General features: G+C 39.6%; 4 protein-coding genes across 5 annotated transcripts; 3 read left to right on the forward strand and 1 right to left on the reverse strand.

Moving 5' to 3' along the window:
- Positions 1-442: 442 nt before the first annotated feature.
- On the forward strand, positions 443-2,849 carry rhoh (ras homolog family member H). Its single transcript, XM_079335471.1, has 2 exons — positions 443-643; positions 1,683-2,849. Exon 2 carries the CDS (start codon positions 2,110-2,112, stop codon positions 2,695-2,697), a length of 588 nt encoding a protein of 195 aa, XP_079191597.1. The 5' UTR covers positions 443-643; positions 1,683-2,109; the 3' UTR covers positions 2,698-2,849.
- Positions 2,850-7,511: 4,662 nt separating this feature from the next.
- LOC306820181 (uncharacterized protein) lies at positions 7,512-13,729 on the forward strand. 2 transcript variants are annotated; one of them, XR_013778645.1, is made up of 7 exons: positions 9,079-9,186; positions 9,556-11,041; positions 11,159-11,304; positions 11,457-11,518; positions 11,654-11,767; positions 12,033-12,131; positions 13,003-13,729. XR_013778645.1 is itself a non-coding variant. In XM_079337949.1 (6 exons), the coding sequence occupies exons 1-6, from the start codon at positions 7,580-7,582 to the stop codon at positions 9,672-9,674; spliced, it is 654 nt and encodes a 217-aa protein (XP_079194075.1). In that variant the 5' UTR covers positions 7,512-7,579; the 3' UTR covers positions 9,675-9,725. The 2 variants fall into 2 exon arrangements, 1 of the variants encoding a protein (XP_079194075.1); XM_079337949.1 differs by lacking the exons at positions 11,159-11,304; positions 11,457-11,518; positions 11,654-11,767; positions 12,033-12,131; positions 13,003-13,729 and adding exons at positions 7,512-7,696; positions 7,821-7,963; positions 8,152-8,213; positions 8,344-8,457 and having other exon boundaries at positions 9,088-9,186; positions 9,556-9,725.
- Positions 13,730-16,554: 2,825 nt separating this feature from the next.
- chic2 (cysteine-rich hydrophobic domain 2) lies at positions 16,555-21,949 on the reverse strand. Its single transcript, XM_079334771.1, has 6 exons — positions 21,592-21,949; positions 19,588-19,642; positions 19,250-19,405; positions 19,059-19,115; positions 18,909-18,968; positions 16,555-17,995 (listed from the first exon to the last, which is right to left on the reverse strand). Exons 1-6 carry the CDS (start codon positions 21,726-21,728, stop codon positions 17,945-17,947), a joined length of 516 nt encoding a protein of 171 aa, XP_079190897.1. The 5' UTR covers positions 21,729-21,949; the 3' UTR covers positions 16,555-17,944.
- Positions 21,950-22,844: 895 nt separating this feature from the next.
- On the forward strand, positions 22,845-24,980 carry rhbdd2 (rhomboid domain containing 2). The gene has a single exon (XM_079334682.1). It carries the CDS (start codon positions 23,292-23,294, stop codon positions 24,273-24,275), a length of 984 nt encoding a protein of 327 aa, XP_079190808.1. The 5' UTR covers positions 22,845-23,291; the 3' UTR covers positions 24,276-24,980.
- Positions 24,981-25,240: the final 260 nt, after the last annotated feature.

Here is a 25,240-nt window from a genome sequence, read left to right on the forward strand (position 1 = left end):
TGTGTAAGTGTCACCAGCTATACAAGCTCAAGTCTATTTACCTTTTCTCAAAGGTGAAAAATAAAGGGTGTTCAAAAAACCTGACACTTACATTACCCACAACTAACATTGTGGTTAGATACTTTTATGTTAAAGTGACAAGAAATATTCAGGACTAAGGATTCACAACAATATTTTGAAGGTGGTTTTAACTTCGTAAATGACTGAGGCTCTTTTTTGTGTCTTATGTCTTTCTCCATATTTACATAAAGTGTGTGACTCTTTTATTTGTGCTCGCTGTGCCTGGCTCACACATATTGTGAGGCCTTACTCTTCATTCACCACAGGAAATAAAACCCTGAAACACAGCTGCTGTGGGGGAGCGAGCGAGCAGAAGACTCAGTCACGCTGAAGTATGACGAGCGTTTCACCGTTTCTGTCGAGACACTTCCGTCGTTTTGCCTCCTTGACTTTAACCGACCTCAGCGTTGTGTAGCAGGTGTTAAACTATACTGTCCTTTCGTCTTTTCCCCCCCCTCTGATACAACCTGCACACACGTCGGCTGGTGAAGTTAGTCGTAATCTACAAAAAAGATTTTATAACAAACTGTTTTTGTAGCGTTGACGCCGTGAAGTCTTCAAAAGCAGCAGAAAGAATCTGAAGGTAATTCACCTTTATTTTGTTTTTGTTCATTATGTTCTCATTTAATGTCGTGTAAATCTTAAACTGTGAGATCAAAAACTGAAATTTATTTAACATTGAAAATCTAAAGAGTAGGTCTACGAGTAGCTTTACTCCTTTTATACAGCACAAGTGTAAATCTACAACTGAGTAACTAAAATGTTTTTGTTAACATGGAAAAATGAAGCTTCTACACCGGCAGATTGAACAGTTTAATTCCTGTTTTTATAGTTTATATATCTGTAATTTAAGCCCTGACTGTAAACTAAATGTCCTCAATAATAAAACCAAATTTAGGACTTTTGTGATGTATAATTAAGACCGCTAGTTTTGAAGATGGAGGTCTTTCCAGCCAAATGATGGCGTGTGTGTCATGGCAGGTGGTTTTGAGGTTATCATTGTAAGGTCTCTGTCATAAACAAAAATGTCAGACTGTCAGTTCTCTTAAGCCATGTGGCACCATCAGCACATGTAGATGATAATAATATTATCATTAATAAAATATATATCTGTATCCATTTTTGTGATCAGCAAAATCTGCTGATGGAGCATTGTTATGTTCGACAATAAAACACGGTACGATTCCTCCTCTGTGATTTTTCAGTTTGTTCGATTGCAGAATGAAATCTTTGTCATTGAGGGAGATTGATTAGAGCAAAAGGAAAACATGGCCATAAGTACAAGTTTGATTATAGAACAAATATTTGATTTATGTTGACAATGAGCTGCTTGAAAAGTCACGTTTAAGCCGAGTATTTGTGGTCACACCCAAACACACATTTTCTACTTCCGTATTAGCCTTAGCTTTGTCATCCATAAAAACTTTCAACTTCTGACTTTTTCTCTGGTAAACATGTTCGTTCCACAAACATAGACGTCTATATTTGCATGCAGTAGAGCAGTGAAGCTGAAGTTAAACGAGCAACACTTCAGTTTTTCACCTTTATGAATGAAGGGACGAACTGCTTACAGATTTCTCATGAACTTAACACATCCTCTTTCCATGCCTCTTCCTCTGTAGATTTCTCTTCTCCACTTTGAGAGAGGTTGAATAACACACGGACACAATGAAGGTCCTCAAAGCCAGTTGAGAGAAGACCAGAACCAGACCTCAGTGTCGAAACCAAGCAAAGGTGAGACCGGCCCGGAGTGTCTGAAACTACGACCTCGTGTGAAGTGTGTATGAAGCTCATGAGCGACTGTATCTGAAGTCAAGAAACGTTTCAGAACTCTAACAAAAAGAGAGACGTCGAGCAGCCAGCTGATGACCTCTGAAACCACCAGGGATGGAGTTACAAAGAGACGAGTGCTTCGAACTGCAATGAAATCTACAAAGAGGGGTCGTGCAGCAAACACAACGTGAACCCTGTGCCTCTTCATATCATAAATATCAGTAAAACATTTGAGACTTAACAATCAAACTACAGACGAGACTATCAGAGGGAACAATGAACGGCCTAACAGAGATGTCGTTGAAGTGTGTCCTGGTCGGGGACATCGCCGTGGGGAAGACCGCCCTGCTGGTCCGCTTCACGTCTGAGACCTTCCCCGACTCCTACAAGCCCACCGTGTTTGAGAACACCGGGGTGGAGGTTTACATGGACGGAGTTCAGATCAGTCTTGGCCTGTGGGACACGGCAGGAAACGACAACTTTCGACAGATCCGGCCCAGATCCTACCAGCAGGCCGACGTCGTCCTCATCTGCTTCTCGGTGGCCAACCCCAACTCGCTGGCCAACGTCCAGCATAAGTGGATCCACGAGGTGCGAGAGCATTTGCCAAGGGTTCCTATTTTGGTCGTGGCCACCCAGACGGATCTACGGGAAGTGGGGTCATATCGAGGCACCTGCATATCACCTGCAGAGGGGAGACAGGTGGCTCAAGAGGTCCACGCCAAAGGCTACCTGGAGTGCTCGTCTTTGAGCAACCGTGGCGTGCAGCAGGTGTTTGAGTATGCGGTTCGGACGGCTGTGAATCAGGCCAGGAAGCAGGCCAGGCGACGGATGTTCAGCTTAAACCAGTGTAAGGTCTTTTGACTCTTGACCTTGAATTAGCGGGAGACTGTACCTTCATTTAAGAGACTCCAGTAAACTGTCTTGGCGCGCTGTTCAGAGTCAGTGACGACCTGTAGACGTACAACAACCCAAAGTTGTATTCCTATTATGGACAGAGAGTTCCTGTCTACTAAATGGACTCTTCCTGTCTACTAAATGGACTCCCTTTAACTCCAGCTGAATTTAAAACTGAGAATAAACATCGATTCAGTCATACTCCTAATAGGTCCTCATGTCAGCTCTGCATCAGTGTGATCTCTGGAGGGAAGGACAGAGAAGAGTTCTCATTGATCGTCTCATCTGTTTGTTCGGTGAACAACACACAGAGGTATTTTGAATGGGGCCATCAGAGATTATTTGTGCTTCAGAAAGTCATAACGTATCACTTCTCACGGAGGAAAGTACCTCACTCTCGCATTATGTCGCCTTTATGGGTGAATTAACTTACAATGAATTCTTGTTTGAATGCCCTCAACACCACAGAAAAGTCCCGTTGAGTGTTTTGTACAGCTGCATTGAGCTTTATCAGAGGGTGCAAAAGGTCGCAGTGCAGCCTCATTTGAAATGATTAATTCTACATTAAATTAATGCAACAAAAAAAAAAGAACAATGTTTTTTTGTTTTTTTTACAAGGCTTTTAAGTAACAGTAGTAACTCCATGATCTGATGGTTCATGACAGGTCCATGTGATCTGTCTGTTCAGCGAGTCAGTGCAGCTGCAGATCCTTCAGTCTCACACTCATCGTTCTAGAGCCGGGCCTGCACAGAGTGATTTTACTATTTAGTATTGTACTGTTCATGTTGTTCTTGCAGAGGAGGGTCATTCATGAGACATTCATTTGACCTTTGTTAGCTGAATGCTGATACATCATATCTTTTTTTTTTTTCCTGTAAAAACAAAACAGAAAGTAAGTCAGATATAAGTCAAATTCACACAAGCTAAAAGTATGACGCCACAATGTCAACGTGTAGATTATGTAAAATGACCTCAGATGGGATCATATTAAATAAAATGCTCCTTAAATAAATAAAAATCAATGAAAATGTTCCTTTCCTATATTATGAAATACACACATCTGTGTGTTTTATAGGCGGTGTGAGTGATGCTCAGAGAGGTGGAGCTCAGTGAAGACAGACGTGAAATGTTCTTTTAATGCAACATCAACTATATCGATCTTCACAGTGTTGTCCCTGTATCCCGTGAAATATCCGGATGTCATTTAAAAAGTCGACATACTGCCCATCAGCCCTGAACCTGTTTAAAAAATGTTGTTTCTAAGATTCTGTGAGACATTGAATTACACTTTAACTACTACATGACAGTCGGCAGGAGTTTATTTTATTTCAGTGCAGAAATCAAACTTTTTACAAAGGCCTCATCACGTAGTTTTAGGGCTGATGTAAGTATTTCTTTTTTTTTTTTTAATGTTTCATATTTATTTAACAACTCATGACTTGCTCGATGTTTGTATCCTGATCCATCTGATCAAACTGTCCCAGTCGTCTTTTGTTTTGCTAAAATGACAACTTCAATAAATTAAAACAAAAGATTCAACACACAGTGCTGTTGTTTATTTTTTACTTTTTAATATCAGTTACTTTCCCCAGAGTGAATATACATGGATCATACTGATGTGGCGGTGCACATATTTGACAGATACACATCTTAAAGTAGTCTTTAATAGTTTGAATACTCCTTCTCGTGTCTTCTGCTTTGTTTAAGGACTTTTGTTTGGATATAAACAACTTTATGCATTAACATAAAATCTCCTCTCTGTCCATCCTTGACTCTTTGTTAAATAAAGTAAATGTGAATTATAAGTAAATAAGGGAGGAAGGTCAGGCCAATAACAAATCAATCTTAGAAGCTTCAGCGCTTTTCTCTCGTGCTTTTCTCTCGTGTGGATCTGCTGTGAGCGGCTTCAGACAGCCTCTTTCTTATTATTTACTTTTGAGGCTTTTTCTGCCTTTATAGTAGAGATGGGACGGAGTCTGAAATCAGGGACAGAGTGAGCGAGGGAGGAATGACATGCGGGTGAGGAGCCGCTGGTCGAGTTTGAACCTGGGCCCTCTGCTTCAAAGACCACATCCTCTGTACAGAGTGTATACACACCTTAACCACTTGTTTTAATGTGAACATCTGGTCGACATTTTTTACTTTCTTATCTTAGTAAGACACCATTTCCAGAAGCTGCGTATAGTTTCTGTAATGTAAAGCACATTTCACCTGATTATTTTACATGTTCATTTACAATTTCAGTCATTTAATTTGTTTGTTTTTACAACTTATGATTCAATTATTCATTCATCAGTGAATTACAGTAATCATTTTGAAGATTTCAGACAAACTGCATGTATCAACAAGTGTTGTGTAGGAAGAGCTAAAAAAATCCTGGTCCGTTCAGAAACAAACTTGTTCTCATGTTTGATTGTTTGTAGCTTTATCACAGATGAATGTGTGGCTTAGTGTATCTTTCTGTGCTCAGCTATTGACTGAAAAGCCCTTCAAGGGACGAGTGTTGAAAAATAAGAATCTGCTATCAACACTGTGATACTTGTCTGTATATTGTATCCGTCCCTATCAAAGATATCAAATAAATTTAATTCAATTCAAACAACTTTATAAATCTCACATGGGGAAATCAGTTTGAAAAAGCTTGTGCTTAGAAAACATAAATAAGACACGTACAGATTACAGATGTTCAGATCATACAAACAAGCTAAACTATAGAACAGGACCTAAAAGGATCATGATAAACAGACTGATTAGTAATCTATAAGAATGGATTAAAAAAAAAAACACAAAATGATAAAAGAATAAACAAAAAGATTGGTGGCGCTAAAAGAATCAAATCAGTAATGATCTAAGGAGGATTCAGATTGCAGGAGGAGGTGACAGATTTGGAGTAAAGTTTAGTTTGACAGGTAAAACATCATAAGAGAAACATGAGATCTCTCTGTTTCATGCTAATCATCTCAGAACTGATTTGAATGATAGCGCTCAGTCTTTCTGTCCTTCACTGAGAGGCTGTGAGACCAGCAGGTAAAAAACCAAACATTAGGAGACTCTGAACTAAAGACTGATTAAAAAAAAAAATGAAAGCAGGACTGACTGAGAATTCATACAGCTTTCTTTGGAGGTGAATTCTCTGTTCTCTTTGATCATCTATAAACGTACCGAAGTATTTGTATGAACTTTGTCTTTATGGATGATGCCCTCAGTGTTGTGTCTACAATCAGACTAGTTCCTTGTTTTGTTTTCTTAGAAACATATTCAGATGTGAAAATGTTGGCATCACATAAAGAAATAAAACCAGGTAGCTCCTTCTCATGGTCAGGATAGTTAAACGTTTGTACGTTGAAAGAGACACTGGGACAAGAACGAGTTCATGACGAGTACAACCCTTCGCAGCATTTTCTATGTGAAGAAAAACGTCATACAGAGGTGTTAAAATGGCCTCTACTTTCATAATCTGTATTTTAAAACACTACAATCTCTGTTATTTTAATGATTAACAATAGTTTAAAGTACTATAGGTTACACAGATAACTTCATCTTCAGAGAGAGAGAGCACTTAATTACACACTTACACTGGTCACGTTTTTACAGTGCACTTCTTCTACTTTGTTTTTTTTTTTAAATTGTAGCTCCGCGAGATTGAAAGCAGAAAACAGTCGACACGACAAACCAAAAGCCACGATAAAGCTCAGAGAAGCTGCTCCTCCCCCCTCGACGCTCTCATTTACTCTCATTGGGTTTTTTTGTTCAGCGTTATTTGAAGATCAGAGGTGCTTATAGAATTCACATGGATACACTTAAAACACACCAAACCGCATCCCAGCACCACACACACACACACACACACACACACAAACACGCACATGCACGCATGCACACACACACACACACACACCGAAGCAGACAAACATATGTGCAGGATGTCGTCAAACACACACTGCACCTCCATGTCATCATGTTATAGTTTTTGTGGTCCCACATGTTACTTGCTCTGTGAGCTGTGCATGAACGTATGATGTGATCTGGTTAATGCCATTTAATACCATGTATGAGCTGACTTTATGAATGCAAGGTTTTTGATGTTAACTGACTACTTTTGCAACCCAATGACTGCACTGCTTGTCAACAGGCAAGGGGCCCCAGACCACCTAAGGGGGCCCCTTCTGACAGTACTCATTGTCATTGCCCCCCCCCCCCCCCCCCCCCCACCACCACCACCAAGCTGGTCTATGCCGAGGGCCTCAACAGAGTCTAGAACTGGCACGGACCCTCACACTATTGCAGCTGAAAACTTCTGTTTTACAGGAAAGTTCAGTTATTTAAATGTAAAAAATAATACCAATATGTGATATATACTGTATATATATTTTTTTTTATTTTTTTATTTGACACAGGAACGCTGGATTTAAACCAATAGATTTTTTTTATTTATTTATTAATTTATTAAATGTGTGACAGGAGTGAAATATCAAATTGTTCAGCCTCTTTCCCTGGAACATTTTGACAGTAGGTGTCAGTCTTTGAATGATTTGTGACGCCTGTTTTTTTTTTTTTTTAATCTTCAATTTCTTTAAAGTTTACATAATTTTATTACTTTTTATCTCTTATACCTGTTATTTTCCAATTTCTGTCACTTGAGTGTGTGATAGAGCAATGGGCTAATCAACATTAACCCTTTATAGGGCACTCAATTCAAAAGTTCAAACTCAGAGTGTTATTGGGGGAAACGCATTGCAACACACTTGTAAACAAAGCAGGACTCCAGTTGGGATGAGCCTCTCAAATCCAGCTCACCAGGTTGCAGTTGGGAAAAGGAAAACCAGCGTGAAGTGACAAACAAACAGGATGAGGTCGAATCATGTCGCTGTGGTCCTGCTCTGTCTTCTGTCTGTTGGAGAGTCAGCTCCTGTGACCGACTGCGAGAGTCTGATCCAGCCTATTGACGTCCAAGAAAGAGAGCAGGTGAGAATACTGTTTCCTGTCTCTCACATTCATTTTCTGTACCCATGGGTCTTTACTGCTTTCATTTTTGAAAAAACAATTAAATAATGCCTCGATGCTATTTGTAATTGTGTGTCTTTTTCAGCTCCTGGGAAAGTGGACGCTCTTAGCAGAAGCAACAAACTCATCTGAAGAGAAGCTGACAGACTTTGTTGTGGAAAGCGCCTGGACGAGATTTACTGCTGCTAATGAGAGCGGTGTCATTGATGTTTTTCAGGCTGAAAAAATGTAATTTCAGGCCTCACTTTAGTCTTTATTAACTTTAGATTCATGTCTGTCATAAGATTTTGAGTCTTATGACTGTTTTGGATTCTTGTGCAGTAATGATTTTTTACTAACTAAAAAAAATATCAATGTTTGTGTTTTTTTAAACTTTTATAATATGTACTTTTTTCTTTTGTTTTCTGTATAAAAAGGTCAGGTAACTGCTACACGCTCAAAACCAAGATGACATTGGAAAACAGCACTCTCTCTATCGGTGTGTATTGTTGATGAAACCAAATATTTTGACTCGCCGTGTACCTGCACACACAGAACTTTGAGTCTCAAATTGTCGCAGGGTTCGGTGTGTTTGTTGATGAGTGTTTGTGTGCTCTCTTTTTTCACAGGGCAACCTTTGAATTCTTCTGCGAGGCTACTGACTACTGGCTGCCCTGACTGCCTTGTTTACGCGACACAATATCTGATGGAAGAGAGCACATACAGTGGTGTCCAGCTAATGAGTACGGTTTTCAAATACTGTTTCAAGCATAAAAAGACAGAAAGTGACCTTGAACTTCATCAGCATATCAGAGTTTACAAAGTGAATTCAAAGCTCCTGTGAGGAGTTTTTAACTGGTTATGACCTTAACCAGCAAAACAGACCATCACCATGAAGAATTACTAAAAAGATTGACTATGTCAAAAACTGTGGCTGGGGGTAGGTGTCAGATGAACAGCTGGCAGCAGAAGCAGCCTTTTTAAAAAACATAATATCAACAGAAAAGATGCTTGATGACTTCTGTTGGGTTAAAAGATGCGACAATGAGTTGGCCTGCATGGGGGGCCTCAAAATCGACACAATCAAATATGCACTCCTGAAAAATATCTTGGTAATTTTAGCAGGGCCGCTCTGGGTTGTGACCTGGCTGTTTCACATCTGCTCTTTATTTGCCTTTATATCGATCATTGTCAACAAAAGAGTGGAGAACAACAAACTGATGTAATGCCATCTTTTAGGTACCTGTACAGAGATTTTAGGGGTCGCATGCTAACACTGTAGCCTGTAGCAGTCACAGGATATAAACGCCACTCCCGCTCCCATTTGTAAGAGGTGAACTCTGTGTGAAACTTTATCTCTTCTGTCTCTTTAGGCAGGAGAAATAATGTGACTGCTGCTGAACTGCAGGAGTTTAAGAAGCAGGTAGAGTGTCTGAACTTACCACCACCTGTTATCCTGAACCAAGACAAAGGTAGGACCTGCCTACATGGAAAGTATGAGAACAGTAGGTCTAACAATGAGGATTTGGATATAATTTAATTATCCAATATGTAAGATATCAGCTGAAATATATCTTAAAATGACATTACTCTATTATCAGACATTAAGGAAACATGCTATGTTAAGGTGCTGGCTTCTATGTCGACGATGCAGAGGCCAGTATGTTACTTTATTTTATTGTCATAATTTCAGAAGTTCAAACTGTTTGTTTTCTTTCCTCAATAGACATCATTCTTTTTGTTTTAAAGACGTGCAAACTCTGCTTTTCGTTAAAGGGAATGACTGTGGTAGCACAATGCTTTTGTAACTCTGTAATACTGAAAGCTTGGTCTTTTCACAGGACTCTGCCCACAAGACTCTCCGCAGAACACCGATCTAACCAACGACTTTTATGGCATGAGCCCCGAAGAATTAGAAATAATCGTCAGTGGTGGAGATGGAATAGTGGAATGGACATGAATATACGCTTAATGTCAGCATTAAAATTCTAAATACAATTTTAAAATTAAACTGCTTTTTGTGAAATGCTTTTTCATTTTCAGAATATGTGACTCTAAAAAAAAAAGAAAAATAATATGTGCTTTTTATTGTAACAACTTAGTGGGGTTTCTTTTTAATTAATAAGGAAAATTCATTTCTTGTTTTAATTGTTGAAAAGTGTGCATTATAGATGATGGAAACCCATAAATGAGTAATAATTTAATTTATGAGTCAAATAATTTACCCAGATTTTGAAACTTAAAAAGCATTTCTCTTAATTCATTTTAATTTCAATATCATCTTTTTCATTTAAATTCTGATCACCATTTGTTTCCATAAAGCTGAGATCAGAAAGACAACCCAACATGGCGACACCTTTCTGTCTTGCCTGCTCCACTTTTCAGAAAATGTGTGCTCAAGCAGGCCGTTTGGAAATGTTCCCTTTATGACATCACAAAGGGCAGTAACCCCTCCCCCAAGTGGGTGACACTCCCACAGCTAAGTGTTTGTTCCGCCCTCTGATTGACTGATTTTGACAACCCTGTCACAAGGCCACTGGCAGTCTTTAACTTGAACTACAATGAACCCCGTCATTGATACATTTAACTTGTTCTGGTAATGAATTATTTGGTTTCTTTGATAACTTTTTACTCCTCCTATCTTTTGCCATGACCCATGTGCAGGGTTATGAAACTGATATCGCAGTTAACGCTTTGTTGACAGTTTAAGTTTTGATTCACTATGCTGACCTTACTTTATAATTTAACAAGCTCCACCTGGGGTTTTCATCCTATCAACTCCAAGTTTGGTCAGTGTATGTGAGACACCTTGAAGATAAAAAGTAAGTACCTCAGAGGCTGTATTCCCTTCTATTGGAAATACTTTGATTTTGACACCCAGGACAATCTTTGAATCCGTTTGAACTTTAAAGGTAGTTTTGGGTTAATTCAGCATATTTTTATTTTATCTTTTGGCTCTTTGTTCGAGATTAAGCAACCAACACAAACCATATTTTTTCTAAAACATTTATTGGAGGCACTGTTTAGTTTGCAGACTGAAGACGGTTGCAACAGATGAACAATATGTCAACAATGCAGGACTCTTGTCCCCCGTATTGATTTTAGTGAACCAGTTTCAGCTTATAACGAGCCTCAAACTCTGATCAGCACTGAACACAACGCCACTTGGATTGAGGTTCTTTGATTAAGCAGATGTGGGGCGCCATGATGATGGGGTTGATTCATGTCTTTGTGGTCGTGCTCAGTCTTCTCTCTGTCGGACAATCTGCTCCTGTGACCGACTGTGAAAGTTTGATCCAACCTATTGAAATTCAAGGGAGGGACCAGGTATGACTGTCTTGTTTAACTTGTCTCATGTCTTGGTCAATTCATTCAGGATATGTTTTGGTTTTTATTCCTGAAAATGGGAGTTTTTATTACAACTGATCCACTGTCTTTTTTTAGCTGCTGGGCAAATGGACACTCTTAGCAGAAGCCACCAGCATACCTGGATCCAAATTTCTTACAAAGATGTTTGTGGATAATGCCTGGACACGACTCAGTGCTACTAATGAGAGCGATACCATCGACGTTTTTGATGCTCAAAAAATGTAATTTCAAGCCAAATCTGAATAATTAATAACATTTTCCAAGAAGCTTTATTCCTAACATGATTGGACTCATTTGCAGCCTTGCATAATGTGTTCACTAATGGTTTTAATTTTTTGAATAAAACTTCTTTAACCATGTCTTCTCATGAAAGGTATGGTCGCTGCTTTATGTTGAAATCAAAGATGACCTTGGACAGCAACACTCTCTCTAGTGGTGTGTATTACCGACTACAGCTCCTCTTTTAATGTTTAACTGGCTATTTGCCTTCTTAAACAAATTTCAACTTTGTGTCCAGAATTGCAACAACATTTTCCAATACTTTTTTAATGTGTGTACTTGAATCCACAGAGCAACCTTTGAATACTTCTGCAAGGCTGCTGAGTACAGGCTGCCCTGACTGCCTGGTTTACTCTGCAAAATCTACCATCGGAGAGAGCACATTCAGCGCAGTCCAGCTCATGAGTAAGATCTTTAAAATAAACATGTATAAAGAAGCCATGCTTAACTGTCTTTGAAAAAAAATTTAAAATTGAAAAAAAATCTATTGGTTCGCCTACCTCAGAGATATTGTGGAAATGAGGAAAATGAAATCGAAACAAGAAGTATCTCACAACCCATTTTTTCAAAATTATCCATCAGTGTGTTTCAACAACTTGTAATAAATGTGTTTTTAAAAACTTGGATTTTCAAGCTAAATTCTGTACTGCAACATGTTTCTGTATGTAAGGCAGGAGAACCAAGGTGAGTCCCGCTGAGCTGGAAGAGTTTAAGAAGCAAGTTGAGTGTCTGAACTTACTGCCACCTGCGTTCCTGAACAAAGGAGAAGGTACCAACTTTAAATGATAAACACGTTTCTTTGAAAGAGGGTTTGAGTCATTACAGAATGTTTGAGTTAATGTGTCAGATAACAATCACTGCGGATTAAGAAAGAATACGTAAATGGTAAATGGACTTGAGCTTGTATAGCGCTGTCCTCTGACTTTTACACCTCATGTCACAAAACCTTCCCATTCACACACCGATGGCAGAGGTTACTATGTAAATGTAACCAAAAGCCAAAGATCCATCTGTGCACATTTACGTTCAGGAACCTTGCCTTAGCTTTAGAGACCTGCAGGTTTAATCCCAGAGGAAGGCCGAGTTTGTTTGCTTTTTGATTTAGATGAAATTAAAAATGAGATTCACTTTTTGTTTTACTGTCCATTGTGGATGTTCGTTCAAAACAAATGTCTTCAATTTACACTGATATTTTTTGGTTAGACTACTATGGAAAAACTTAAGTTGCGTTTCAAAAAAGGAACCTTTGTTGTATCAGATTTTATTTGTAAAGCCTGGAAAAAGACAGAACACGCTGTTTAAGACTTGAGTGTGACTGGAGCAGGCAACGTAATGCTATGAAATACTAAACCACTGCAAATGACTTTTTTGGTGTCTTATAAGCCCATGAGAGTTGGGCACGCACATCGTGTGCATGACACGAAAATAAATTCAATCAATCAATCAAATGCTAAGGATTGAACCCTCAACCTTCAGGCTGAGAGGCGACAAATTCTACCAAATGAGCCACTGCTCAGTTAAATTACTCCTTTACTTAAAACAGAAAACTACTAAAAACAAGTGTATACATTGACATGATAATAAATCAAAACATGTTTTTTCACCATCTTTAATACTTCTATCCATTGTCCTCCTTCCAGATCTCTGCCCAGAGGAGTCTCCAGAGTACATTGATCTCACTAATACCATAACAGACATGAACCCAGAAATAATCTCCCTATTGGACAAACTTCTCGGAAGTGAAAATAGCTTGGAAATGTTTAAACAATTAATTTCCGATGGATTGGAAAGTTTGAAAAAAGACTAATGTTGTCAAAACTATCACGCCATGACGGCATAATGAGAGGCCAATTCTGACTTATTAGACTCCAGATAATAGACGTGACTACAATGAATATCAATATGACTTTCACTTTCTGTTTTATTTAGCATCAAAAAAATCCAGATTTTTTCATTTGTCTAAACGGAAATTTTGATTTGACCAAAATCTTTGTGAAATTTAAGTGGTCAACTTGCTGGAAAAACTAGAAACAGAATCAAGATCATTGACCCTGTGACATTTCACCTTCACCATGAATGCTGCAGAAGTACTCGATCCCCCTTCTGTGCGGCCCTCGGAGGTAGTTAAAGAGGCATCAGAAGGGCGAGATGGGATCAGCCCTGTCAGCAGGGGAGCAGTGCTGTGTGTGTGTGCGCATGTCTGAATATGTGTGTATGTGGAGCTCCCGCTGTGCCGTGCTTACTCGTGCTATCTCAATGTTGTAAAGCAATATGAATTTACTGCCTGGGACACCATAGGGCACTGTTGCAGAATCAATATGAATGTCTGAAGGAGTAACAATGGCACAGCTTAGATCAGACGCTGTTTTGGAATTGCACTCTGAATAGGGCTAAAATAGAACAGCTTTCTTCAGTACTTGTAATTCAGTTTTAGACGTCTTTCAAATAATTATTTTCACTTTTACTTTAGAATATTTTGGGGGAAATGTTGCATTTCACTGCATTTTAAAAATCATCTGCTGCTGATTAAAAACAGATAAAACAAAAAGGAGATTCTTGTCGTCTGTCAACTCCTTGAATCGGGCCAGTTGATTGGCCCATCTCGTAGCTCCAGCTGAACAAAAGATGGAGAGGGACGGGTCAGACCAAAACATGGAGCTGAAATCGCTGATGATGGTGAGGATGAGCAACAAGAAATTAAAGTGAGTCCTGCCTCGCCACATTTAAGCAGCTGTATTTCCTTACTGGTATTTCTACTGAGAAGCCACAATCCAGCTGTTTGTCTCACTTGAAATAAAACACTTCAGTCGAGCTGTTTACATGTTTTAGTTATGAAAATTAATATTTAAATAAGGATCATGGCAAGAGGAAGGATTCCACATATCTCAGTTTCATTGTATTTTATTGTTGAGTTGATCCTTCACAAAAAGAAAGCAAGTTTTCATTTCTCTCTTCATCCCCGTCTTTTCTCAGGTGAACAATTAATACTCCACACTCAGTGCTATGAGTAACTTTAAAAGACGTACTTTTTACTCGAATGTAACCAAAAACCCAACACATCGTGAGTCTGGTTCTGTTTGAGGTCTCTTTGAACGTAGTCCTTGTCCCCGTAACTTTGCTGAATGTTGTTCAGTGCTCATGATGGATTCATGTTGGGTCTTCGTACGACCTTTTACCTGCCTACTTTTGTAAAAAGAAAACATTTGTTGTGAATTGGTGCTATACAGATGAAGATTGATTGGTTCATTACTGCTTCAGCCTGTGTTTGACATGAGCTTGCAGCGAGGCAGACCCCCCAGGTCCACCATGCACAGGGTCCACTGGTGAAGGTTTGCTTGGAAGATGCCATCCTCTGTCTTCTGAACTGGTCGTACTCTCATCCATAAGGGAGAAGCTCGGTGAGAATCATGTTCTTTGATTTGCCAAGCTCCTTTAACAGCATCCAGCCCCTCCTACTGAGACGAGCTGACAGAGAGGAGGGCGCTCATCCCTGATGAGATAAAGATTGGTTGCCTTTGCTTTAGTTCGCTTATATAAGTGCATACAGCCCACCAGGCATTAGAGCTCCAATGGGGAACAAACATCTTCTGCAACTGAAAAATATTTATTTCTTTACAGACTCTGTGACCTTAAATGGCCGATGATCAGGAACTTTCTGTAAACAAGCAGAAAAAGTTCATTAAAAACCACAGATAGCTACAGAGGAGGATGCCCATAGCCTTGTTTATTGGTAGTTTATTACTGTACATACACCTGCCAAGAGTCATATGTACATATTATATCATACACACACACACTTCAGATTATATAAAAAAAGACTCATTCTCTGTGCAGAGTTCAATCACAGTCTGAGATCTATGAAGGACATTTGCATCTACACACAGCTCACATGCACACGTACGCTCTCTCTCTCTCTCACACACACCTGCATATGGCCTCATGTCTTGATTTACAGAGCAGCCCATGACCAAAAGTATAGAAAAGTGACTGATGAACCAATAGGCAACCCAGTGGCAATTAAGTGAATGTGGGTCCAAACCAACACGATGTGTGAGCCTGGTGAATCTTTCATCTGTGACTCTTTATGGGAGGACTTCATTGTCTTATCCGAAGGAGAATTATTCTATTCCAAATGCATCACTTCACAGTCCTTCAAGTAATGTGTGATCTGTGCCGTGAAGTTCACCCCTTGGCTTGACTTCTGAACATCGACCTGACACTTCTCAATGCTACATTTTGTGGTTTGATACAGAGCAACACGATACCTCAATGAGGCAGTTATGAAGGAAGGGGCTTCACTTTTTGGTGTCTTCCAGCTCGTCTCTAACTTCGGCTGTTTTCCCCACAGAAAACATTTCTGTCCAGTTCACGGCCTGCCACTGAACTTTTCCAAACTTTTTGTTCACACTAGTTCCTCGCAGGGTGAAGTTCTTCCTGCCGGACAGCAGGGGGGGGGAGAGACTCTCAGGAGATGTTTACAAGATATCCAAGATGGCAGGTGAAACAGAGGCAGACGCTATAATGAGAATCAATGCTCCGTGTTTTTGGATACATCCATGGTACAATTAAAGAGCAGAGTCGAATGTATCTGCAAGCAGGAAAGAGTCTGAAGCTGCTTCATTACGTGCAAGACAATCGCACCAAAAAATGCGTGATAAAAACCTCATCAACTCCTCGCCCAGGGGCAAATCTGATGAATATTTCAAATCAGCTCACCCAGATTTCCCATGGAAATGTAGCAAAGGGGCACGCAGGAAAAAGTCATAGCAAAATCAGTTTAAGTATCGTTCGCATATACAGTGTGAACGATACAAAAACAGATGTCTGTCTGCTACTTGGTACTGGGTTCGAGGAGGAAGAGAGCTAATCAGAGCCTCTCTCTGCAAACAGCTGCCTGCCTCTGATTAGACTGGTAACACTGAGCCTAAAATCCTGCAGGCCAGAAAACCAAACCAATCAAATAGAAGCCCCTGACTTTAAACAGTGACTTTGCATTGCTAATATAGAGACACTTTATTTCATTCAGGTAACAAGCTAACTTCAGTTCTCCTGCTGCATGATACAGAACTCTTGTATTATCTGATCACACAGACCTCTGATCATATTAAAGAGTGGTTCATAAGGGAGCGCCTGTCACTTGATGAGTGGAAGCCAGGCTCAGCGGATAAGATATAGAGGCCTTGAGAAGCTGATAAGGACAAAGCCATTGTGTGCTTTAGTGTTGACACGACCGTCAATAAAGAAACAAACATGGCATATCTTCAGTACAAAAAAAAACAAAAGAAGAAAAGAACGATGCCTGTGTCACGAATGCAAATATTCCATATAGTGCACTCACATTTATAAATCACTATGACAAAAAAACAAAGACTTGTTATGGCAAAGTAACAGGTAAAAGAAAGCCCCCTCCTTCACCGAGTTAAGATTCATCCCGTATCTGATTTGTCTATTTATTTTTTTTGCTTGTTTCTGTCACACACACACACACACACACACACACACACACACACACACACACACACACACACACACACACACACACACACACACACACACACACACACACACACACACACACACACACACACACACACACACACACACACACACACACACACACACACACACACACACACACACACACACACACACACACACACACACACACTGACTGCCTCTCTTTCACCAAAACAGTGAATGAAACTCATAATACAAAAAAAAAAATTAAAAAGTCATCTCCTTCTTTCACTTGTTCAACTGCGACTCAGGAACCATCACCTGGATACAGGTCATGTTGAAACAAATAAAGTCATCTGTATAGCATAAAGGCCCATTCATATACGTACAGTCAGAGAGCGTGATTGTCACTTGGTGATGCACAGTGAAGTGTGCAGAGACATGATAAGAGGACAGAGCATGAGGATGTCAGGGTGACATGGACAATGACAACATTGAGTTCAGCTGTCCCGACATGTTCCTGTGCGACTCCTGGTCGGCTGCACGCTGGGTTTGGACGACGGTTCCTTCTGAGTTCCACCTTGTTTTGCCTCTACCGACTCCAGTAAAGATCCAGAGCTCCAAACCAGCTGTTACAATAGCACAGTGGTATATTCTTTAACCTTTTGTTTGCAGGTGAACTCGTTGTGTCAGAATGTGTTTATTTCATCACGGACTGATTGTGCCATGTGTTTAAAGAAGGGAACATACAAGGGACATTTTTCCAGTTGTAGCTCAATGAAGTCCATTTTCAGAGTCCTTTCTCTGTCTTTAGATTCAAAGTGCAGAACGCTGCCCATCGGCTGGTTCTCCACGGACATCCCACAGGCTGCTGGTGGTTTGCACGGCCGGACGGTGAGCCAGCTTACCAAATAGCTTGTGACTCAGTGGTGAAGGTAATCCAAAGAGCGTCAGGATACTGGAGTTGTAAACAAGGGTGTGGAGGAAGTATATGTTGCAGGTCTTGGGAGGATCATTGCTACCCTGTAAACAAAAATCCTGGAGTTTTTAGAGATGGGTAATCTATTCAGGAGCTGGGCAGCCAGTGTGGGCAGCGGTAGAGATGGAGGATCAGCCAGAGTCGGGCTAGTCCGGTCTGAAGATGGGGATCTTAGGTAAGAACTCTATTAAGATAACCTGCAGGGGATGAGAGAAAAAAAACTTACTGTGACATTCAGCTGGTGAGCTGTTTCTACCAAAGTAACTCCAGGCATATTTAGTCACAGCAAGCAGCAAATTACAAGGTAAAACATGCTCATGCTCTGTAAGACAGTTTATTTGACTGCAGTTAAAGTTACAGTCCAGTGGGCTGAAGGGTCATTTTACTAACGTCCCCTTATTGACTGCCCAAGGCAACCTCTGGCTCTACTTGCATGAGAAATATGTTTAAAGATCACACATTATACAAAATAAACTTTATAATCTAATACGGTATGTGTCCCTAGTCTGTCAACAAACCCTCCGACTATGAGAAAAGTCTGTCCTTTCCGTCTTGTGACTGCTCCACTTCTCAGAAAATGTGTGCTCAAACAGGCTGTTTGGAGAGTTTCTCTTTATGACATCACAAAGGGCAGTAACCCCTCCAGTTTCTCCATTAATTTTTCACACATTATCCTTAGACACACATTGCAGTGTCTGACCCATGCACCGTGGAGACAGATTTATCACCCGGCTCTATTCTGAATTAATCTGCTGTTTAAGTAAACTTTTGAGCTCATGTTCACCATGGCATTTACACTTTGCAAAAAAAAAAAACCCACCTGACTCTTCCTCTGTTTTTAATGAGCCTACTAAATTAATTCTGCTAACACGAGTTCATGTACAACAGCAGTCTCCAGCTTTCCAAATGAACACTCACTGATTATAAATGAGTAAAGCACTGAATAAAGCAGCTTGAAATTAAAATGCTGATCTGTTCCAGTGTTCCTCTGTGGACAGAACAACCCTAGCGCCACATGGAGGCTTTAACGGCTGCTTGCAGAGCTTTTGACTTTGTTACTTCAGAGTATTTGTGGGAGCCTTCTGCATAAAGAATGAGTAGAGTACTTACATATTCCATCATGTTGTTGGTTTCACACTTCCTTTTGCTTAGTCTCCAATGCAAACACAACTGCAACCATTGAAATGGTGTCAGATCATTTTATTAAGAAGGCCAAACAATACAACTGAAGCTCATTTCCTTCATGCCATCAGCACTCACCTTGTGGTAAAGTCTGCTATTTTCCCACTCCAGAAGCTTCTCTAGAGATCTTCTTGTCTGAAAGGAAACCGTGACATTGGATGATATTATTTTCACCGTTGCCCCCAAAACACATCGATCTTTCAATGAGTCCCCTGTCGATACGTGTCATTGTGATGCTGCTTTAAATACACCGTGGATGTGCGTCTCACCCTCTTGCTGAGGCAGATGACAGGCCACAAACTGAAGCCCAGCGTGCAGCAGCAGCAGAGGCAGCCACACAGGAGCCACCGCACGTTCACAGGCAGCGTCTTCTTCAGGCAGCTGTTCACACGGTTGATACTGGCTTTGAATTCCTCTGGTGCCACCTGAAGACATGCACATATGAGGTTTAACTGATAGTCAGTTTCTTACAATCTGTTAAAGATTGATGATCACGTGCATCAAGAAAACATTTTTGAATTTGTACATTAAAAAACGTAATAGAATTCTTGAAGTGAAAATGTCCCTCTGCCACAGTGAAGATGTAAAATGAGATCGAAGCTCTCACCTTTCCCGTAAGTGCTGAAGGAAATTCTGACTCAAATTTGTTACTCAGACCAAACCTGGAGAGGAGAGGACAAAACATAGACTGTTATAAGCAGAAATACACAATGTATGCATAGTGCACGTCTAAATTAACTAATGTTTACCAAAGGGAATCTAATCTACCAAAAATGTTTCTACATTTGATCAGATCTTCCCTGGAGTAACATTTGACCCAACTAATTTGCATTTTTATTACAATATCCAAATAGAAAAAAGAGCATGTAGATAAATAGATAGATACTTTATTGATCCCGAGGGAAATTCAAGTAACCTGCACAAAATACAAGAGGACCGTCAATAATAATGCAAAGTGTCACAGCTAAGTTTTATCCCTGCAGGAAGCAGTGACTTTAGATCCCACAGGACTGGATTATTGTTATCACGAACTGTGACTTAGCAAACAGGAACAACAAACAAACACTAACAAAGGATCAAGTTTAAAACTCTGGGAGAAAAGGTACCAACAGGAAATGTGTGATAAGATAACACCAGTGGTAGAAAGTAACAAAGTCAATTTACTGAGCACTGTTTTTAAGTATCTGTGCGTCGTATGGGATTCATTTTTTGGGGGAAACTTTTTACTTTTATTTCACTAAATGTAAAACACTAATGTGTTACTGTTGACTCCACTGCATTTCTATTCAAGTTATCGATATTCTACATTTCTATTAAAGTCATCATTACTCGCCACTTTTGCTCAGAAGACAGCTGATAAAAGTTATTTTCTAAAATCGGATCCAGGAGGTGACAAACTGTGTTCAGTAGGCATCTTCATGGTTAAACGTCGAGCAAACGAAAAGAACGGTCGTCACAGAGGCGCTTTACATGCTGACAGCTAACTCTGCTGCAGAGAAGTGACAAACAGGCAGCTTTAGCAGCACCAGGATTGACCATACGCTGCAGCACATCAAGAGGCCATGCATCTACTGAATTGACTGTTTACATTTCTTAAATGTTTGCTCGCTGTGTTTTTTCTGATTATTGATCCGATTATTCTGGAGCTGCAAATCTGGAAATCTGTAGCATGTGAGTTTAAAATATGTTTCATAGCTCAATGTACAACATTGTATTCTTGACTGCATTGTGGAAACAACAATGTTTTGAGATTACCTTTTTAAGAAGTAGTTTGAGTTAAGAATTTAGGAAAAAAATAAAACAATACTCCACTGTTTTAACTCAAGTCAAAATATAACTGAACATCTTATCATATTTAACCAGGACTATTTTTACTTTAGTTTGAATCGAGGGATGAAGTTATGTACAGTGTATTCTACTGCTCACTACGATTATTAATACAAGTTGTATGAAACCTGGACTACAGCATCACACTGTTGTAGTCTGTAGTTAATGCTCTGTGTGCAACTCCTTATCTGACGGGATTAAACAAAACCTCCAGCAAGTTTGGTTCCTACTGCAACAATAGTTTTTTTTAATAGTCATTTGCATGTTTTGGTTTAACAGCAAGAAGTATAAATATGATGATATTATGATTATTCATCCCTGGGAGGAGGGACCAGTTTATATTCACAGTTTAGCAAAATCGGATTTTATCAACAGTGTGATTCCGTGATTTAATGTTGCACTATGTAGATTTGTTAGGGAAATTTAAAAGTCTGAAAAGTTAAAAAAAATAAATCTAAACTATATTTTCTATGTACCCAAAATCTGTACACTTCTCCAACTTTCACGGCTAAGCACCAAAACTCGGCTCTGGGGTTGAAATGTCTCGCCTAAATAGCTAGTTTATTTATAGTTTAAATAGCTTTTAAGCTAAAACGAAAGCTGATTCTGTGCAGTCACCCGGAGACTGTTAAAAGAGTTAGCTCGTTGCTAACTTCACAGCTAGCTCGTTGCCCTAGGTCACCAGCGGTTGCTACTTAACCGCTGTTACCAAGGTTACCAGTCATTTCAGAATCACGGTTTTTTTCCACCCTCTTGATTCTCGGTAGCGTCGCTCGATGCTTACACAGTGACGTGGCCGGACCCTCGCACCACAACCGGGTCCGGAGCGTACTTGAGGAGCTGTTCCTCCGCGGCCCTGTCCTCGTCCTCCTCTTCTTCCTCCTCCTCCTCTTCGTAGATCTCGTCAAAATCCTCCATCATCGCACGACGTAGCCTCGCGCTTCCCCCGGGAGAGACACCGGAAGAGACACGACGCCGGCGGGCAGGAAAAACTTAACCGAGGAAAAAAAGGGCAAAAGTAAAAAACCGCGACGACAACGACGGAAATATCAACCCGTCCCGGAGACGATACAGCTCACATCGTTCAGCGAGAAACAAAACATCAACATCCGCCGCAGAAACCGGACGACACCGGAAGGGGACAACTGGCTCGCGTCTTTCACAATAAAAGTGAGAAAAATTGGTAACCTATCTTTTTTTACGTTACTTATGGGGCTTCTAAAAAAAGTGTAATTTTATTAAAAGCTATACATTCACATGAGACACACATCTAACCCCGTATTCAAAAAAAGTTGGAATGGTTTGTGAAATAGGATAAGATGATTTCACATTAAAATCACACATTTAATTAATTTTAATTTCATTTAATCTTAAACGTAAAACGAAATTAAATGTATTCGTTGACAATCAATCTATGTGTATCTACAAAATATAGTATGTCCCAACTTTTAAAAAAAAAAAAGTGTTGCCAGCATTTAATAATAAAAAAAACATAGCTACATAATTTTGCCATTAGAATGTCAAATCTCAGTTTCAACATTTGTAATGTTGTTTTTGTATTATTTTTTAATTGAATATGAGGTTTCGATGTTATAAAACTAATCAAATTTTGTTTTTTTTACCTGCTATTTTACTTCTAAAAATGCCTGTGAAAAGTTTGAACCATCCATACCATTTGAGACACTGTCTTCAACCTTTTCTTGATTTAGCATAGAACCAGCAAGTCACTGGATCAAGTTTTCTCTATGTATTCATACTTTAAAAAAGTAACGTAATAAAAAGTTTCGCCCTATAATTATAAGGTAATTAAATTGGGTGGAAGTCGACAATCAGCGATAATTATTTAAAGCAGTCATGTGTAACCAATGAAACGGAGACTAAACCAAACCGGATAATAATAGGGTTCTCCTTCAAAGTAAAACACGCACGGTGACTAAAAGTGACATTTAGCATTCAACAAAATGTTCTGGGGATTTCTGAGGGTTCAAACCCAGGAATCATGTTGAGATCATTATTTTTACAGTAAATAAATTGTTTATTTATTCCGGACATGTAACATAAGAAGAAAGTGAACATAAAATAATAATAAATAACAGAACAAAAAAAAAACAGATAAATAATAATTACAAACAGTGGAAAGTATAATTCAGAAGAAAATAAAAAATATTTGAATAAGACTCCAAAGAAAACTGTACCACTCTGAGTCAATGCATTTTATTTTGAAGAATTCGACCAGAAGTTCTCTTTTAGCACACTAGCCCGCTAGAGTTTCTTTATTTCCGGATACAACGAGTGATTCACAGCTGATCCATGCTCATTTTGCAGTCCTAATATTTCTTCATCAAGACCTGAAAAAACCTGAATCTATCTTCTCCAGGAAGTCTGGTTGTTTGAATAATGTTCGTGTTTAAGAAGAGGTTTTCATACTTATATTCTGATCTCCTTGTTCTGTAGCTGGTGGATGTTTACAAGTTAATTTTCAAGATGAGAAAAGCTGAATACTTTAAAATGATCTTTGAAGCTTTTAAAGGCGCCATTCCCGTCGTCACAGTGGGGGTGTTAACAGTCGTCATTTTATCCTGTGTGTTGTTTGGGATTCAAACCATTTTCAGCTTCTCTCCGGGGGTCCTAAGTGTTGGAAACACCGTTTTTCTGAAAGGGCACATTCACAAGCTCTTGTTGTACCCATTTTACCACAAAACATTTGCTCAGCTCCTTCTGAACATTGCAGTTCTGGCGTGTCTCAGTGGCAGCCTGGAGAAAGGTTTTGGCACTGTGCGTTTCCTCTTCTTGTTCCTCCTGATGTCCAGCACCACAGGTGTGTTTTACAGCTTCCTGGATCTCCTGCAGAGTGACAGCAGCCAACGTCACACCGAAGGGTTTCTACCTGTGGCCCTGGCTTGTGTGGCTCTAACTACCATGCACACAAAAATGACCAAAGGGTTCCTGTGTGGGGTCAGTTTTCCTACCATTGCTCTCCCCTGGGTGTTCCTCATAATCACCACTGCCCTCGTTCCTCACAGTGTGCTCCCCTGTAATGTCATAGCCATCCTGGTTGGTTGGATGTATGGGAAAAGATGGTTCGCTCTCCTGGACTTGTCTGAGGCTACGGCTGGCGTCCTGGAGAAGATGTTGCCTTTCAGGTTTTTGAGGAGCATCGGCGGGGACATGTTTGTCCCTGCTTCCACAGAAGAGCGGAGGAAGACCCTCCTTCCACAAATCAACCCGACACCCGGGTCCTACCCAGTCCAGGCTTATGCTCCACTGTCCAGCACTTACACTGCAGACACCAACAGCAAGTTTTACGAAGGCTGGCCAAATTTGACCGGTGCCTTGTCCAGTCACGCACCACCTCTCCATCCTCATCAACAAGGCTCTGCACATAGCTTTGGAAAAAGTCATGGACCTGGTTCAGAGCAGAGTTTTGGACACACCTGCAACCATAGCCATAGTCATGGGCACCCATAGACTTAAAGACGTCCATTAAAGACATTGTTTACTCACAGATAAGCCTTATTTTAACAGAATGGTTTTTAAAAGTTAAAACACTTGCATCATACAGTGTACGTCTTTTTTTGGATTGTGTCTGATACAAATTCCAAGGCTTGTACGTGTAGTTGTTCTGTTTAAGTGGCAGGCGTTTGCAGTATTAGTCTGCCTGCTTTCTTGTGTTCAATAACATTTAAATGTTTTAATGTTGTGGGTGATCGTGGTTCCATTCCGTTGAACGATTGACTTTACTTTTTGTTTTTCTAGTAAAAAAAAAACTGAACATGAGCAAGCAAGTTTGTTTTCTTCCCATTTGATATTTAAGTATGTGCAAAATAACATGAAATGTATCTTTTTTTTATTTTTTTTATTCTTGGGCTTGTTATGCCTTTATTTAGAGATAGGACAGTCAATAATCAGAGTGTGGGGATTGACATGCGAGAAATGAGCTACAAGCTGAGCGATTATCTGCTCAGTTTTACAACTTTAAATCTTTGTAATATCTGAATTTGAGAAGCAAAAAAAACTCCTTTCAAACTAAAGACCAAAGATAATCCATTTGACTCGCATCATTCATTTATTTTTGAACACCCACATTTTAAAACACACACTTCTTTGTGAGTTTGTTTTCTTGCATTTAAGTTCTGTTTTTATAATAAAGATACTTTGAGGAACGTGGACAAAGCGGTACCTCTTATCTTTGCTGAAAGTGGATTTCAGTTATGAAAATATCATCCTGCTTTGTTTTAACCATCAAACTTTTTTGATGGTTTCGCAGCTAAATAATGATCATGCATTTTATTTGTAAAGCACTTTACATTTGAGAATCTCAAAGTGCTACATAGTTTAAAAAAACTATTTTAGACTCATACTCAGAAGTATCAGCTGTTTTATAAATCAGCTAAAAAAGTTACAGTAAAATCAATGTAAAGGCAAAAAGAAGG

This window comes from Symphodus melops, assembly GCF_947650265.1.
Source record: "Symphodus melops genome assembly, chromosome: 2".
NCBI classification, from domain to species: Eukaryota; Metazoa; Chordata; class Actinopteri; order Labriformes; family Labridae; genus Symphodus; species Symphodus melops.

What these genes read in the sequence shown, in the direction of transcription:
- chic2 (XM_079334771.1), bottom strand. Translation starts at nt 21,728, where the DNA reads ATGATGGAGGATTTTGACGAGATCTACGAAGAGGAGGAGGAGGAAGAA. An exon ending in ATAGCAGACTTTACCACAAG is followed by an intron (nt 18,969 to 19,058) that starts GTGAGTGCTGAT and finishes CAATGGTTGCAG; the next exon opens with TTGTGTTTGCATTGGAGACT. An exon ending in CCAACAACATGATGGAATAT is followed by an intron (nt 17,996 to 18,908) that starts GTAAGTACTCTA and finishes CATCCCCTGCAG; the next exon opens with GTTATCTTAATAGAGTTCTT.
- LOC306820181 (XM_079337949.1), top strand. Translation starts at nt 7,580, where the DNA reads ATGAGGTCGAATCATGTCGCTGTGGTCCTGCTCTGTCTTCTGTCTGTT. An exon ending in GTTTTTCAGGCTGAAAAAAT is followed by an intron (nt 7,964 to 8,151) that starts GTAATTTCAGGC and finishes CTGTATAAAAAG; the next exon opens with GTCAGGTAACTGCTACACGC. An exon ending in CAGTGGTGTCCAGCTAATGA is followed by an intron (nt 8,458 to 9,087) that starts GTACGGTTTTCA and finishes CTGTCTCTTTAG; the next exon opens with GCAGGAGAAATAATGTGACT.
- rhoh (XM_079335471.1), top strand. Translation starts at nt 2,110, where the DNA reads ATGAACGGCCTAACAGAGATGTCGTTGAAGTGTGTCCTGGTCGGGGAC.
- rhbdd2 (XM_079334682.1), top strand. Translation starts at nt 23,292, where the DNA reads ATGAGAAAAGCTGAATACTTTAAAATGATCTTTGAAGCTTTTAAAGGC.